The sequence below is a fragment of the Mus caroli genome, chromosome 16 (genome assembly GCF_900094665.2).
Source record: "Mus caroli chromosome 16, CAROLI_EIJ_v1.1, whole genome shotgun sequence".
Lineage (NCBI taxonomy): Eukaryota > Metazoa > Chordata > Mammalia > Rodentia > Muridae > Mus > Mus caroli.
Window position 1 is genome coordinate 3,330,747 of NC_034585.1, and position 15,439 is coordinate 3,346,185.

Sequence of the window (15,439 nt, forward strand, 5' to 3'; positions counted from 1 at the left end):
TTTGTAGACCAGGCTGGCCTCGAACTCAGAAATCCGCCTGCCTCTGCCTCCCGAGTGCTGGGATTAAAGGCATGCGCCACCACACCCGGCTTTTCCACTAACTTTCTGTTTGGCTATGCTGGCTCAACAGTTGAGACCCTGCATTCTCCTGTCTTTGTTTTCCCAGTGCTAGGAATATAGATGTGTGACACATTGCCTGATTTCTTACATAGGCACTGGAGATCCAAATTCCACTCCTCAGGCTTATAGGCATTATACAAACTCACATAACAATCAGTTGCAATTTAGAACTTAAGTCTAGGCTCTGGTGATGATTTTTACGTGGCTAAAGATTTAAGTTCTTTAAGTTACAATTGATTGTCATGTAAGCTTACATATTTCCATTACTTATTCTCTCTAAAATTCTCATGCAGACCCAGCCCCTTGCAATTTGGCCCAGTTCCTCAGGACAAATGCCTTCTCTTTTCGCCTGATTCCCTGTCACTCCATCTCCCTTGGTCTGAGAACTAAATTAATGAAGAGTATTTGGTTAGTCATGTTGGGCGAGCTGCTCCCAAAATAGCTCCTTCCATTTTGGTAGCTCCGACCCTGCAGCTGCCGCGTCCCTTCCTTGTCTGGGAAGAAAACTTTCACATTAAGAGTTGCTGATGCAGGGGTTTCTTTCCTTTCCCCTCTCCGCTGCCTGTGGATGAGCACTTGGCTCCTGACAGAAGTGATTTGGCTCTCGGCTTTGTAGTTGAGAAGAAGTTGGGTCTATAGATTTCTTTCCCCCTCTAACTCTCTATTGATGTGTTCAGCCTTGGAGGGAATAAAGCCTCCATTTAAAGCATGTTGGCGTCGCAAGGAGTCCTTCTGCATTCTTATGGCGTGCCCATGATTGTGCCTGCTGCCCCCTACTTCCCGGGACTGATGCAGGTAATTCATGGCTTTTGCCAGCAAGCAACTTAACTCCAGAATGCTCTAAGTAATAATTGGAATTTTTATGGTTGAGAAAGCAAACACTTTTAATACAGGAAAAGAAAAAAAAGCCCTCGTGTAGTCAAAGGAAAGACAGTAGGAAATCAAAAAGATGGATCACCTTAATCTGGCTATTGACATCTCTCATGGATGAATAAATGGTGTAGTTGAGCTGTATTTGCTTGTATTGATCTGGGTGCTGTTTAACATTCATGCCTTTGCTTCGGGAGGTTGACCAGGGGGCAAAAGATTTGCTCTCTTCCCTAGCTTTCTGAGGGACTGGGTCTCCCAGAGCAGATCATGAGGCTCAGTAACTTATCATGATATGGCTTGCTTAAAGGCTTTAACCCCGGAAACAGAAGGGCAGGAAATACAGAGTGCTGCGGAGGACACCCCACAGAGGTTGTTTGTTTGCAGAGAAGCTCCCCCTTGCAAATCTGAGAGGCGACCCACAAACAAGAGGGTACACTGAGAATGGTTTCCTTCGCAAGTTCCGAGGTTATTCTGGAAATTCGATGCCAACTGTTTGTATTCTCGGCAGCTGGGGAGAAGTTAGGATGCCTGTTGTTTTGACTGCTAAGGCTATTATTCTGTGTTCTGAGAGGTTTGTGTGCTAGCGAGAAATTGGACCTGTTTCTTTGCCTTATTGTACCTCCTTGCTGTCACTCAAACCCATTGCTTCTGGGTGTACGCCTGCAGTTCTCTGGAAAGCCAACATCCACTTGTGATAGAAGTGGGTCATTGTAGGAAGCAAGTGGCTATTTGTTGCTGTTCTTTAGAAATAAGTAACCCTGGGTAATAAATCCTAAATCTCCTGCCTATGGGAAAGGAAAATTAAATATATGCAGTACAACACTTTAGCTTTTTTCCCTGTAGCCCCACCCCCACCCAGCCCACTCTGAGAGTTCTACAAAACTCTAATTCATTAATGACGACTTCTGTGGAGGATCGAACAAATATTCTTTTTGTTCTTTGACTGTGTCTGTGACCTTCTATTAACTGTCAGAAGCTGGGTGGTGGAATGCACCCAGCTGTCAATCCAGATAGCACCAGAACTGCCAATTACCCTAGATGTATGGATACTATTGCTACACTTCTATGTTATAGGTAAATAGACCAGCAGAGAATGGTCCTGGCACCAAGGAAGGGAACTTGTGGCCAGATGGTGACATGAAACTTAGGACTTGAAGGTGAAGCAGAGTAACAGTGCTTTTGGCTTCTGTTGGAAATTTGGGGTGAAGGTCAAAGGCTGGAGTTTTGTCGGCCCCTGTGCTGCCCTATCCGATAAATAATTACAAGCAAATCGCTCATTTCAGTCCGTGCTGATTGATGCTGAAATTGCTTTTGAAAGTTCTCATAAGTTCCTGTTATAGATTAAGTGCTGGTGCAGGAGAATAACGGCACCCACAGAAATGGGTGAATGTAATCAGGTTTAATGGACTCGAGAGCTTGTTGGGAATTAAATAACTATCGATTTGCTGGGATGTTTCTGTCATTACAAAATGCCACTCTGAACGTATTACCCCAATGATAGATGAGAAGACGCCAGAGCCAACTGCAAAGCTGGGAAGGCACTATTTCTTCCTCTTTGGCAGAATGTTCAAGAAACATAACTGGTTAGTTTGGAATGGAGCAAGTTATTTTACTTGCAAATGTTAACCTGATCCATTCCCATTTGTTTCCCAAAAGGAAACTTCTGAACTAGTGACCTACAAGTCCTTCTGTGTGTGTCAGTGAGGAGCCTCCGATGAGCTACTGGGACCCACTCCACCCTTCCCCTCTCCTCCACATAGAGCACACTGCAAGGCTGAGCACATGAAGGTGCTAGCCTTCTTGCTGCTTTGTGGAGGCTTAAAGAAACTAAACCCCCTCCCATTGCAGTTCTGTTCTTAAGGAAAGGATGTGGTATGATAGAACGGGTAGGACATTCTAGTGCCTCTTTACCTTTCAGCTTTCACTTCCTGTCCTAGCTACCTTGGCCCTTAGCCTTGAGGAGTTTCACCCCGAGTCAAGAATAAAGGCCCTTTTGCCAGGATTCAGATTTCTTTAGCAACTTAGTGATGCCAGCAAGACAAGGAGATGGAGAGGACTGTGGACCCATCTTTGCTAGGATTCCTTGTGCCTGGATAGTTGGTAACAGCATGAATGGCTATGTGCAAGGGCCACTGGCGAGCTGCTTGAGATACAGTTCACAATTTCACAGTGGCTCTAAACTCAACAGCCAACAGTTCTGTGGCCAAAGATATTCCTTTTTGAATTGCTGCCTGAGACACTAGAAATTCAGGCCAGTGTGGCTTAAATTTTCTGCAGTTAAAGAAAAAATAATTTGCATTTTTTAAGTTTTAAGAGTGTACCTGACTCATGCTACAGTCAGTACCTACAGATGTGTCCTTACATGTCTAGTGAGGTCCCTCTCATGGCCTCTTCTTTAAAGTCAGTCCCATAGTTAACATGGGATTTCTATTCCTACTTTCTGTTTCTCTGAAAAGCCAGTGTCAACTATATCGTACCCAGGGCACCCTTTATTTTATGTCTAAACTTATGAAGTAAACAGACAAATAAGACAAGTATTTTGTTTTGCTTTGCTTTGCTTTCCTCTATCGTGCTAAGCCAGGTAGAATGGTTTCACAGGTAGTAAGAGGTCAAAAGGAAGCAGGGAAAATGATGATACTGAGCACACCGAGCAGACCACGACCTTTCACCTTAGTACAGAGCCCATTCTTGATGTCTTTGAATGAAGAGCCCAGGCATCATCCTTGGGACCTCTCTTTAGAGGTCCTTGGGCATTCCAAGTGTCATCTTGGTTCACCACAGGGGTTGACTGAGCTGCTATTATTACAAGAAGTCAAGTCCATTGTCAAAGTCATTCTTGATTCCAGATGCTAACAACAGGATTGACTTAAGCCATGGACCATGCTCACACAATGACAAATGATGAAATCAGAACAGTGGCTTCATAACCCATTTGTGGGTTTGTTTAGCATTCAAATACAGTGTTTCTCAGCTTTATGGAACAAACATAGATCTATAGCGCTGATGTACATATCTGTCTGCACATATGACTAAAGTAGCCTTCCTCCTATACAGAGTGACTCTGCTGAAGTCCTTGTAGGCCTCAAAGATGATGGCTTCTGAATGGCATCATTTGCAGGAAGATGGATAGAACTGGAGATTAGCAGACTAAACAAGATACAGCAGAAAATCAGAAAGACAGATATGCTTTCTCTCCTTTGTTCTCTCCTAGATTATATGTATATGTGTGTATATGTATGCATAAAGTGATATATGCATACTGAATGAAAAAAAAACAGAAAAAAAAAAGGAAGAGCATGTCTGTTCCTAGGTAAAGTGAAGGGGAAAGTTTATTATAGATAAGAGGCAGAAAATAGCCAGAGGCAAAGGCATCTGGAAGAGTCCAGAGTGGACATAGCCGTGGAGGATGGGGGAGGGCGTGGAGGAAGAGTGGAAACAGGTGTAGCCAAGAGAGCAAAAGGTGGGTGACCAGAAAGCTGGGTTGTATCGGGAAGAGCTTCTGCAGGAGGGCAGCCCACCCAGCACCAGGGCTGGAGAATTTGGGGAAGAGGATAGGGTATGCCAGCCATACCTTGTAACAGGTAGGAAAGGGACTGTGGGATGATGGGAGAACCTAGTGGCCAGGTTTCCTTTGATATGTTAAATAGGCACCTCGGCCATTTGTCCCAGGGTTTGAGGTTAAACACATACAAGTACACACAGCATATGGCATAGATGTAGTAATGAGGCCACTACAAAAGGGATTAGTGCTAACAGGATTGGAAGGGAGGAGAGAATGGATAGGTATCATCACACTACATCACATACGTGACTGAAGGTGCTTGAAGCCCATCCATGTATCCGATGGATGTATGCTGACACACAATATTAGTTATCTGTTATGCAGAAAAGCAACCAACACATTCATTTTTTTTTTTTTTTTTTTTTTTTTGAGAAAGGGTTTCTCTGTGTAGCCCTGGTTGTCCAGGAACTCACTCTGTAGACCAGGCTGGCCTCGAACTCAGAAATCCGCCTGCCTCTGCCTCCCAAGTGCTGGGATTAAAGGCGGGCGCCACCATGCCCGGGCTCCAACACATTCTTTAAAGAAACTATGGTACCATAGAAACTAAGATTTTTCTTCTTGAGTTCTTAGTCTTGTTAATAAAAGAATTTGTAAGGAGACTCAGAAGGAATGTCCAGGACAGTGTTGAGCAAAGTTTGAAAGAAAAACAACAGGGCAGGTAAGCTGTGAATCTGGGCAGCTGCTGGCTGGAAAGAGATGCAGAGGGGGGAAAAAAAGCCCACTTTGGCATGTTCAGAAATGGGAACAGCAAGCAACTGCCTGATGCCGGGTCTGGTGGAGTGGAGCAGCAGAAGGTGGGACCTTCAGAGAATCTGTGAAGAAGCCCAGCTTGCTATGGAAAAGCTTGCTTAGGCTTTGGCCAGTTGTCCAAAGAAAAGGTGGAAAGAATGTGACTCATTTCTGAGTATCTGATACAATCTGGGAGGGGTCAGCACATTAGCTTATTAAAGAATACTTAGCTGCTCATTCTTAAATTCACTTTCTGTTGGTGGGGTGTGCTTCTGGTCCTTTCATTGACAGGCCTTCTTGGCTTGAGTTTTAAAAACAGGATGAAGATAGAACATCAAGCTTTGGGTCCCCGGGTCTACACCAAAACTTAGAAATTTAGTTTCTTTGTGCCTCAGAGGAAGTAACTGTTCTTTAAGGGCCTCAAGTAATCCTATGGACTTCCAGCTTTTCATATGGTGATTTAAATTCCTAGGAGGGCTTCCATTTGTAGAGTTATCTGAGTGAGCAACAGGAAAAGAGAGTTCTATCTGCAATGGCCTCCCAGGCTGTGACTATCTGTCTGGCTACCAAGCAAAGGAACAGATTACTGAGCAATTCCTGCTGAGTTATGCACTACAAGGAAAGACTCTAGCCTAGAGAAAAAGTAGTGAACAGTCTTAGGAGTCTTCTCAGGTGTCCATTCACCTACAGATCCTCATAAGCCCACTTTTGTCAAGCCCTAGGAGGGGCACCTAGAAGGCAAAATGACATCACCACATCATTCACAGCCTAGAGGAAGAAACAATAGATCATTTCTAAGCTATAAAGACAGCAGAAGGAAGCAAGTGTGTTCAGAGCTAATGTCTTAGGTACAGCAGTAATTTAACTTTTTAATGAGTAGTATTTGTTCATCAACCAATACCTACAATTTTCAATTCCAAAAAATTCTGATACCAAAAACTTTAAGGCCTGAGACCAAATCTCACACAGGAATAAGACTTGACCAGAAATGGCTAACAAGCAACTATTTATACACTATTCCAGTCAGCATGAATATTCATGTCCCTTGCAGGGGGAATGTTTATGCATTTGGTGTTGGTATCTGGGTGTTGCCCCAGACTCTTCTGAAGGTTTTACATAATCACTGTTTTCGGTGGAATACCTTTCTGGAAACAAAACAGCACAAAACAAAAATGCAAATTATGAATTACAGCTGACTCCAGGGTTCTCCGTTTGGGAACCACTGCCTTTTATTAACTCATTTTTGCATATGGAGAATGTGGACACAGAAAGAGGGAATAAGATTACGAGGTCCCAAAGAATACCAGTGGTGGAGTCCAGATTTAGACTGGGGTTTGCTGAGTGAGCACCTTCTCTTTTACTGGGAGATCCAGCAATAAGCAGAAACAAGCAGAGAGAGGGAGGAGCCCATGCCTGTTAAGTGGCCAGTTACCAACTGGAGCTGCATAAACACCAGTTGGCACTCTCCAGAGTATTTGTCACGCTGAGAGAGCCTCCTTGGTATTTTTGCCATCTTACTTGCTCAGTGAAATGTGATGGCGTTCCAATTCCAAAAGGGCAAGATGTAAGCCAAAGGAGCTGGGGGAGCCTCAGAAACAAGTCTTCCACACCCTGAACTTGTCCCTGGAGGAATGAGCTCCTGTGGATCTAGAACAGTGGTTCTCAACCTTCCTAAAGCTGCAACTCTTTTAGTGCTGTGATGACCCCCAACCATAACATTATTTTCATTGCTACTTCATAATTGCAATGTTGCTACCTTTATGAATCTTAATGTATATAAGTGTCTTTTTCAATGGTCTTGGAGGACCCCTGTGAAAAGGTTGTTTAACCCCCCAAGGGTTGCAAACCACAGGTTGAGAACCATTGATCTAGATGGTAAATGTCCATCTGTGGAGTGTCTTTCACTCCTCAACATTCTTTACCAATGAGATAGTAGTGTCCCCAAAGGCCAAGTGTCTTCTTACACTTCCACTCACCATAGCTGCAGGTGGCGAAATCTGCTGAGTCATGTCTCTCTGCTGTACCCACCAACCCTAGTTTCTGTGTATTTTGAAGCAACCTCCTTGTGTTGGAGGAGTGCTTAACAAGAATTCTGCATCCTTTGTGTAGAGCTACTAGAAAATAGTGAAGTGCTGATTTTTCACCACAGTCAGAGGAGAGCCTACCCTCTAGAGATGGAAAGAAATGGGCGGAGATCCTGAAAGACATTTACATTTGTTTCTGATTGGACTTGGAAACAACTCTGCTAATTTAGTGGCTGCCATAGCCGGTTTCCATTCTCAGTAGCATTTCTGCCCTCATGATGTGCTCTACCTGTTTAGGGAGTCTGCTGATAGGGAAAGACATGAGAACGGACACCTGATATAAATGCTGGCGGTGCCATTTACTTTGTGGCCACTCCATCTTAGTCACTAAGTGACTTTTCTGTACTGCCAATGAGGCCATGTCAACAGTGAACTAAATTAAACAGTAAGAGAGGTGGCAAGGAGAATTTAGAGTCAAGCAGGGTCCAGGTTGACAAATTAGCTTTGGCATAAACTAAGCCTGTGGCCCTGGGCTTGTCAGTTAACCTCAACATGCCTCAGTTTTTCTCAGCTGCTGCATCAAACCTGGAAGAGCTAACTTTCGAAGTTCTCTTGTGTGTTTGATATAGTCATTTGGCAATTATGTGTTGATTATCTGTAATGAGCAGGACCAAGAATTAGGAATGGGTGATGAGGACACATAGAAGAGCTATAAGGAGTATACATTATATGGAAAGGATTGTACTTTATCCATATCTGATTGTGTATATCTATATCATCTATATCTATATGTATCTATCTATCTATCTATCTATCTATCTATCTATCTATCTATCTATCTATCTATCTGTCTGTGTACATCATTCCATCATTCCAAGGCACTTGCAGATGCTAGTGGTGTACCATGCCCCGTTTCGTAGAAATATGCTTTTTAAACATTAAATTATATTTTGTATTCTAAGAAGAGAAAGGAACAGTGTATGTACTGAATGAGTACTCTTTTCTATGTAAGGAACAGAAATAGAAGTCTTACTGGTTTCAGAGAATGGTTTCTGGTCTTGTAAACTTCAGGCCCAGTTGGATCCAGGAGCTCAGATAACAGGAAAATAGTCTCTCTCCTGTCCACACAAGTTGCCTCTCCTCTGTATTCCTTAATATGAAGATACTGAGGTGAACTGTAGACGCATCTGTCTTCAGGGGTCACAGGGAGGGCCACCTTATGTGTAACAAAGTTGGACATTAAATATAAAGGCATGTCATTGCCACATGGTGACGAAGTTGATAGGCAACATGTTTAAACCTACATCCTACCTCATATAACAGGGTTTCTTCTCTGACTGTCCCATCAGAAAGTCCAGGGTTCAGCATCCCTGAATGATGCTCAAGTCTGACTTGCCCACACCTGAGCTGAGGGAACTGGGAATAGAGGACCAGGTAGGGAACTATTAAAATAGCCAGTGCTAGATGGGTAAAGCCCAAATTCTCTTGACCAATGAGAATAATAGTGAAAGCTCTTACCCTTGAGCATGCCTTTCTCTCTTCATAGGACATACTCTATGCTCCAGGATGAAGAAGAGGTCAGATCATAATCTGGAGACTAAGTAGCCCATACTCATGGGGAACTTGTTCCATCTTTCTAGCCCATCAGCTTCTCTGTCAATGGCCAGATACAGCTGCTTTACCCAGCCTCTTCCCCCCTCGACTGATGAAAGTATATCTGGGGCCACTTCTACTTTTTCATAGATGAGAGCCTCACCATCTAGGGACGTCAGAAAAGCCTGTGATATCCACCATCATAGTAACTGAGCCAAAATGGGCATCTTAGAACATACATACAACTCTTACTATTTATATTAACCATGCATAAACCGATATATACTATTTGCACAAAGATGTGTGTGTATGTACTATATTAAGGCATAAATAATATGCTGTATATGTATATGCACATGTGCCTGTGTAGGCTAGAGGTCAACTTCAGGTGTCTCACTCGATCAATCTCCATCATGTCTTTTTTGACACGGGGTCTCTCATTGAACCTGGAGCTCATTAATTCAACTAAGCCACTAACCAATGAGCTTCATGGTTTTACCTTTCACCATAACTCCACCTCAATGCTGGTGCTATAGCTGTGCATCATTTTGCCAGATTTCATGTGGGTGTTAGGAATCTAAATTTGATCTTCATACTTACACAACAGACTGTTTATTAACAGAGCTACCTTTCCGTCCCCTATATGTGACATTCTCAACTATACATCCCATTCCATTTCTAACAAAAGAAGGAAATCTCTAGTGTCAGGAAGCAAAACAAAACATTTTAGTGATAGGCTCTGAAATACTGTGGATCTTCCATTATTCCAAGGCACTTGCAGATGCTAGTGGCGTACTATGCCCTGATTCGTAGAAGTATGCTTTTTAAAAATTAAATTATTAAAGGAACTCTGTCAATCTTTGTGATTAATATCTGTCCTATAAAAGGTATGTGTTTCTGCAGCAGCCATCTGTCATGTGGATCTTTCAAAGGCATGCTATATAAGCAAGTATGCTTGTTATATGTTGACGCAGTCCAGGGAAAGCTAGGAGACCTGTGGATTTTACTTTCTAGTTGATGCTTTGGGTACATTGATCTGAGCCCTTGGCAGTGAGGCACTCCTTCCCTGTGTTTAAAACGTTGTTTCTGGTAAGTGCTTTGCCTGGCTGATTTGTAATGGAGATACTTCTCCCTATTTGTGTTTCTCTCCCATCCAAAGATAGACCTAGCACACATGCAGTCTGGAGGACCAGGAGCTGGTGTGTCTACTTGATCTGCTGCCGAGCCTATATGGCGGACACAGACATGGAAATCCATGCTCAGTCTTTCTGAGTAGCTGGATCTGTAGTTTTCAGCAATAGGCACTTTCTAAATGGAGCACTTTGAGCTTTTAAAAGCAGAAGGCAGAGGCTCCATATAGCTCATTCATAAATGCTTGCTTACTGGTTATGGGTTCCACATTGGATTTTCTTTTAAGCTCTGAACACTGAAATGATGGGGTAGAACATCGGTTCCCAGGAGTCACATGGAAAGCCTCCTTATGGGTAGCAACTTTGAAAATTCAATCCAGCAGCATTGCTGTAGGCTCCTCAGGTCCACAGGCCCTAGGTCCAACGAGTAGATGACATCTTTACCACAGCTGGCTATGATGGCAGGTTTGATGACAATCCCAGGAAGCTGTGCATCCTGTCTAAGGAACAGTAATTCTGATACTTCAGAAAACATAGGCGTTTGTAGTTTCTGTTTGAATGTTCTTGACACGGGGAAATGATGAGGGATGGAGTGGATGAGAAGAGTGGTCTGAGCCCAGCCTTGCACCCAGCTCAGTGTAAACTAGAATTCAAAACCTGCTGTTGTAGATGTGACCCGTACACATGGCCCATGGGCACTGTACTTTCCTTGTCCGGTTTCAGTGATACACTGTAAAATGCCACTTGTTCTCAGTTAGAGAAGGGAATGTGAAAGGAAAGCGACATTCGTAGAGGCAAAAGTTAAGTATGGCGGTGGCCTGCTGTATAAATTCCTGGATAAATTCCTTGACTTTTATAAGCCTCTACTTTCATGTCTGTACAATGGAAGTAATAACAATGTACACTGTCTTTTAAGACCACTTTCAGGATTCAGAGTCCAAAAGTGACTTTTCCAGAGTGCTTTGTAGGACAGTCATGGTGGCATTAAGATTTGTGATGTCATATTTAGGATTATCTATTCCTTCCATTCTAGTTGCCAATGAAGCTCCTGACTGCCACACCTCATCTGAACTTGTGGGTGGGGTGAGCCACAAATTTTTCACAGGTGGCCTGAGAATCTACTGAGCTGCACCAGGTCTCAGTGGGGACACCCCATCAAATGGTGAATTGGCTGTTGTCTTGTTCAGTTGTTGATTTTCCAACAGTCTGTACTGTTATGTCTGTGGAGAAAATGTTGTAGATGGGGTGACGGGCATGGTTGCATATCTCTAATGTCAAAGTGGATTCCTTTCAGTGCACAGCCTAGGGCTTCAATCATTGAGTGCCCTGGAGGAAGGCTGAATGGACAGTCATGGGGCCTGGCATCTGTGGGAGAATTGAGACAGGGTCTGCTGTAGTCCAGTTGTCACAGAGGCCAGCCGAGGCCAGAATGATGTGATCCCTGGTGCTTTTGCTGGAGTGGCAGGGCTCGAGTTTTTTTTTTTTTTTTTTTTTTTTTTGAGGGCTAATGACTTCAGTGGTTGGTTTTCACATAGATTCATAGCTATTTCAATAGCAGCTGTTAGATTGTAAGATTTCATGAATTTAGTATGTAGCCAGCCACCTATGAGGCCTTTCACCTGCATTTCACCCTACCTCTTAGATGGGATGAAGACCCTTGTTCCCTTCTAATGTATGGAGCCCACTGTCCTCTTCCCTCTGCCAAGCTATAGCTGGGAGAGCTGAGCCATCTAGACAAGTTGCATGTAGGAGAGGTCACAGGTCTCCATCACATTGAGACCACATCTTTTCACACTTGCTCCTGTGGAACAGGCTGGAGCTGGGTGGCATGGGTGTAGTCTGCCCTTTGTGGTCGGGAAGAGAGGCCCATCTCATCTCTTCCATGTGGCTACAGCCTTCTGGGGACAGACTCTTTAGTACCACCCACAGCCCTGTTCTGTAAAGCTCCTGGCACACTGTGGGCGCTTAATAAATGTTAAATAATGAGAATAGCTCCCATCTGTCAGTGCCTGGTGGCAGGGAGGATGGGTGAGTGCTGAGTGGTACTGGGCAGCTTGTGGCAAACACTGTGTGTGTGTGTGTGTGTGTGTGTGTGTGTGTGTGTGTGTGTGTGTTTGGGAGACTGTAGCCCTGAGATGTTCAAGGTCCCTCAGCATTAAAGTGGCTCCCACTCCTTTAGAAATCAGAATGTGGACAAGTGCCTTGTCAGTGCAGGCACTGCACCAATCCTGGCTGTCTGCATTGTTTACATGGACCCCAGCCCAGTAGCTGCTTTTCTCATGGGAAGCTAGGCTCAGTAACATGTTGATCAACAATGCAGGGGCTTTGTTGAGATTTAAGAGAGGAGGGAAGGATTGGCCCTTGGAGCAGACGGCACCATAAATTCCTGCTTCTGTCATTTTCTTGGAGGAAAATACCTCCCGGGGCTTTTCACATTTAGTCATAATTATATCAACAGTGGCTGCTTGATTTCAGGCATTTCTGTGTACCAGTCCACATATGAGGTCTTTACCTACAGTGCCTTATAGAAGCACTGTGTTTTAGTTAGGCAAAACAGTCTATCAAGAGGCAGGATTGTGCAGAGGTGGGGACTGAAGAACAGGTTCATCTTCTGTCGGTACCGTTGAATGTTCACCTTCGTGACCTTGGGTGCAGGTAGCTTGACCTTGAACTGCACTCTTCTTTATCCCATCGGTTGTTAAAGGAGACAGCCTGTGAACAGCATAGCAATTGGCCCAGACTCAAAATGTATTTCCAAGCTTCTTGCTAAGTGCACTGCAACCCCACCAAGGCAACTCTTAACTCCTGGTCTGATGGCCATACGTCTTCCCCATGTGGCAGCGAGTGTTCTGCTGTCCCTGAGCAATGAGCCCAAAGCCAGGATCTCTGGCGAAGGGTAAGCTTTGTTTTTCATTAGGAAGTTCCACGACCCCTCTGCTCTTTAGTTCCTCTTGGCCACAATGAGTATATGAAAAAATGCCTCAGCTTCTACATACTTCTCTATAGTATCAGGTGTTCTTGACCACTGAAGAAAGAATCTTGGTAATACACTCTCAATACTAACATGTACAGAATGTCTGAGAAAAGAGTAGAAATAATTATCCATAATTGTTATATCTATCTAATAAAGACATGTGTGTTAGTATTTAATCAATATATAAGATGCACATGATATAGTGTTATATACACCTTGGAACATTATTCATTGAGTCACTATATAATTATATTAACATTAGCATATTCTAGATAAAGGTAATATAATATACAATTCATATGTAATATAAAATAGTCATTATTCTTATTTCTGCTGCTACTGACATGACTGCAACTAACTCCATTTAGAGTTTTCTCTAAAACATTTCTTCTGTTTGAACACTTCTGAAAAGATTTACTTTGAATTGAAGAGGGAAGCCAAGCACTGTGGTGGTGCCTGTAAGTCCAGCACTCAGCAGACTCAGGTAGGAAGATTACAAGGGCCAAGCCATCTGCAAACCAGGGCTACTTGGAAGACCTTGCCCCAAAGATTAAACAAACTAATATGTAGATATTTTGCGAAGAAAAAGTTAGTTCAACCAACTAAACTGACTGCCTTTCTCAGTAGGGATGAGGTGGAGCCTGGTTAGTTGGCCTGTACTCTGTGGGATTCTAGAGTAGGAAGTAGTGGTGGTGGTGTTACCATGCTCTACAGGGGGTGCCTGTGTCTGTGCTCAGCACAAGCCGCGTTGAGCAGAAGCCCTTCTGTGCTGCTGTCCTGTCTCATCAGTTTCCTCCTCAAGTCCTTTAGCTTCCTGTCAGGAGGGCTTCTTCCTCAGTGGAAGTCAAGATCCTGGAGAAAGGATCACACCAGGACAAAAGCTGTTCATACAGGACCAGGTGAGGACTGCGGGGAAAGGGGTCCTCGAAGCTTGGTTTACAAGACTGTCTTTGAAGTTACCAGTGTCTAATCCCACTGGAGATACACCTTCTGGTTCCGCTCCAAACACACACAATCTATCAAACATGTCAGTTACTCCAGGGACTTCAAAGAGCCTGAAAGCTGTATCCTCCTCCCTTCCACAGCCATGTGCTTGTTGTAGAGAGAAGAGAAAACCTGGAGATGCATGCTCTCTGGGAGGTTTCTGTGGAACATGTGATGTGCATGATGAGCAACCAGTTAGTGTCTTCATAAATCAAGCTCCCTACTTTTCAGAGCAGCTCTATGTTTTGCTTGGAGCATTTTATAAAAGTCTTTGTGGGCCCAGGGCTCTTACTAGTGGGATTTTGTTTCATACTCACTGTTTGCTTTGCCAAGTACTTTCTATTGTGACTTAGTGAAGGTGCTTGCTGTAGCTTGCCAGAGGGCCTGGGATCAGTGTGGAGAACCAGCAGACACTGAGCCCATTTCCCATCACCCCAGGTGCTGTTCCTCAGCGTCACAACCTCCTCCCTTATCTGTTATGAGTGACTAGGGCTCCCATTTGCTGCATATGATGGAGCCACCTAGGGACAGTGAGAAGCCTCCAGCATGAGAATAAGGCAGAACAGAACATGCAGGATTCCTATCTGTCTAAACCATACTAGGAAATGCGCTAGCTACATGTCCGTTTCATTTACAGTCTGGCTGTAACAAACTAGAGATGCACACACATTCTTCCCTCCTGGGGAAGGACAGTATGTAAGTTTGACGATGATCTCCATGTCACGGGTTCCTTACCTCCTTGTTGGGGCTGTACAAGATCATATGCAGTTAAACCTCTTTCATTCTTTTGCCATTTTTTATTGTATTGCTGACACAGCCTGGTATATTTTAAGGGTCCCTTACGACTCAGGAACACCTGCTTCACTGAGCCTTTATGCTGTGATTGGCTTCAGGGATGAGGCGGGGTGCACTGAAGCCTGTAGTTTACTGTGGGCTGAAGAACAGATGGACTGTGGACAGCTGGACATGGTGGCCCATGCCTATGATCCCAGCAGTTTGGGAGGGAGTGTGGGTTCTGGGGCAGGAGAATCGGGAATTCGAGTTCACCCTGGGACAGCATAGTGAGTTCCAGGCTGGTCTGGGTCATGTAGTAGCACATTATTTTGAAATCATATAACCAAGAAAAGAAACCCAAAGTGACTATGAGTGATTTTTACTAGGAGAGCCACTCAAATCTGGTTAGCTTTGAAAGTACAGTAGGGGAGGCATGGATGTTTACTGCTTTTTGAAATGTATTACTTAAACAAATGGGTGCACAGTAACTCTTGAATTAAAAAGAAAAAGAAAGTAAAATAAAACTGGCTAAGACAGGAGGTAAGATAGGCCCAGGGACCTCAGTGAATTACATGGACATCTGTCTGGGCGATGGTTTTCATACAGGGCTGAGTTTTATCCTACCAGGACACTTTACAATGTCTAGACATGCATTTCAGTTGTCCCACTGGAAAGTGCT

The 15,439-nt window shown here is 43.9% G+C and overlaps 1 protein-coding gene across 22 annotated transcripts in view; it reads left to right on the plus strand.

Moving 5' to 3' along the window:
- The window catches only part of Rbfox1 (RNA binding fox-1 homolog 1), a 1,640,850-nt gene that overhangs the window by 1,300,429 nt on the left and 324,982 nt on the right, over positions 1–15,439 (plus strand). For 2 of the 22 annotated variants that reach the window (XM_021184442.2, XM_029470799.1), the window contains exon 1: positions 602–915. The exons of 17 other annotated variants lie outside the window; for them this stretch is intronic. In XM_021184442.2, the coding sequence (XP_021040101.1) occupies positions 829–915 (87 nt within the window). In that variant the 5' untranslated portion in view covers positions 602–828. Of the gene's footprint in view, positions 1–598; positions 916–15,439 lie in introns of those variants that run through there. 3 more of the 22 variants (XM_029470788.1, XM_021184440.2, XM_021184441.2) reach the window with 3 other exon arrangements.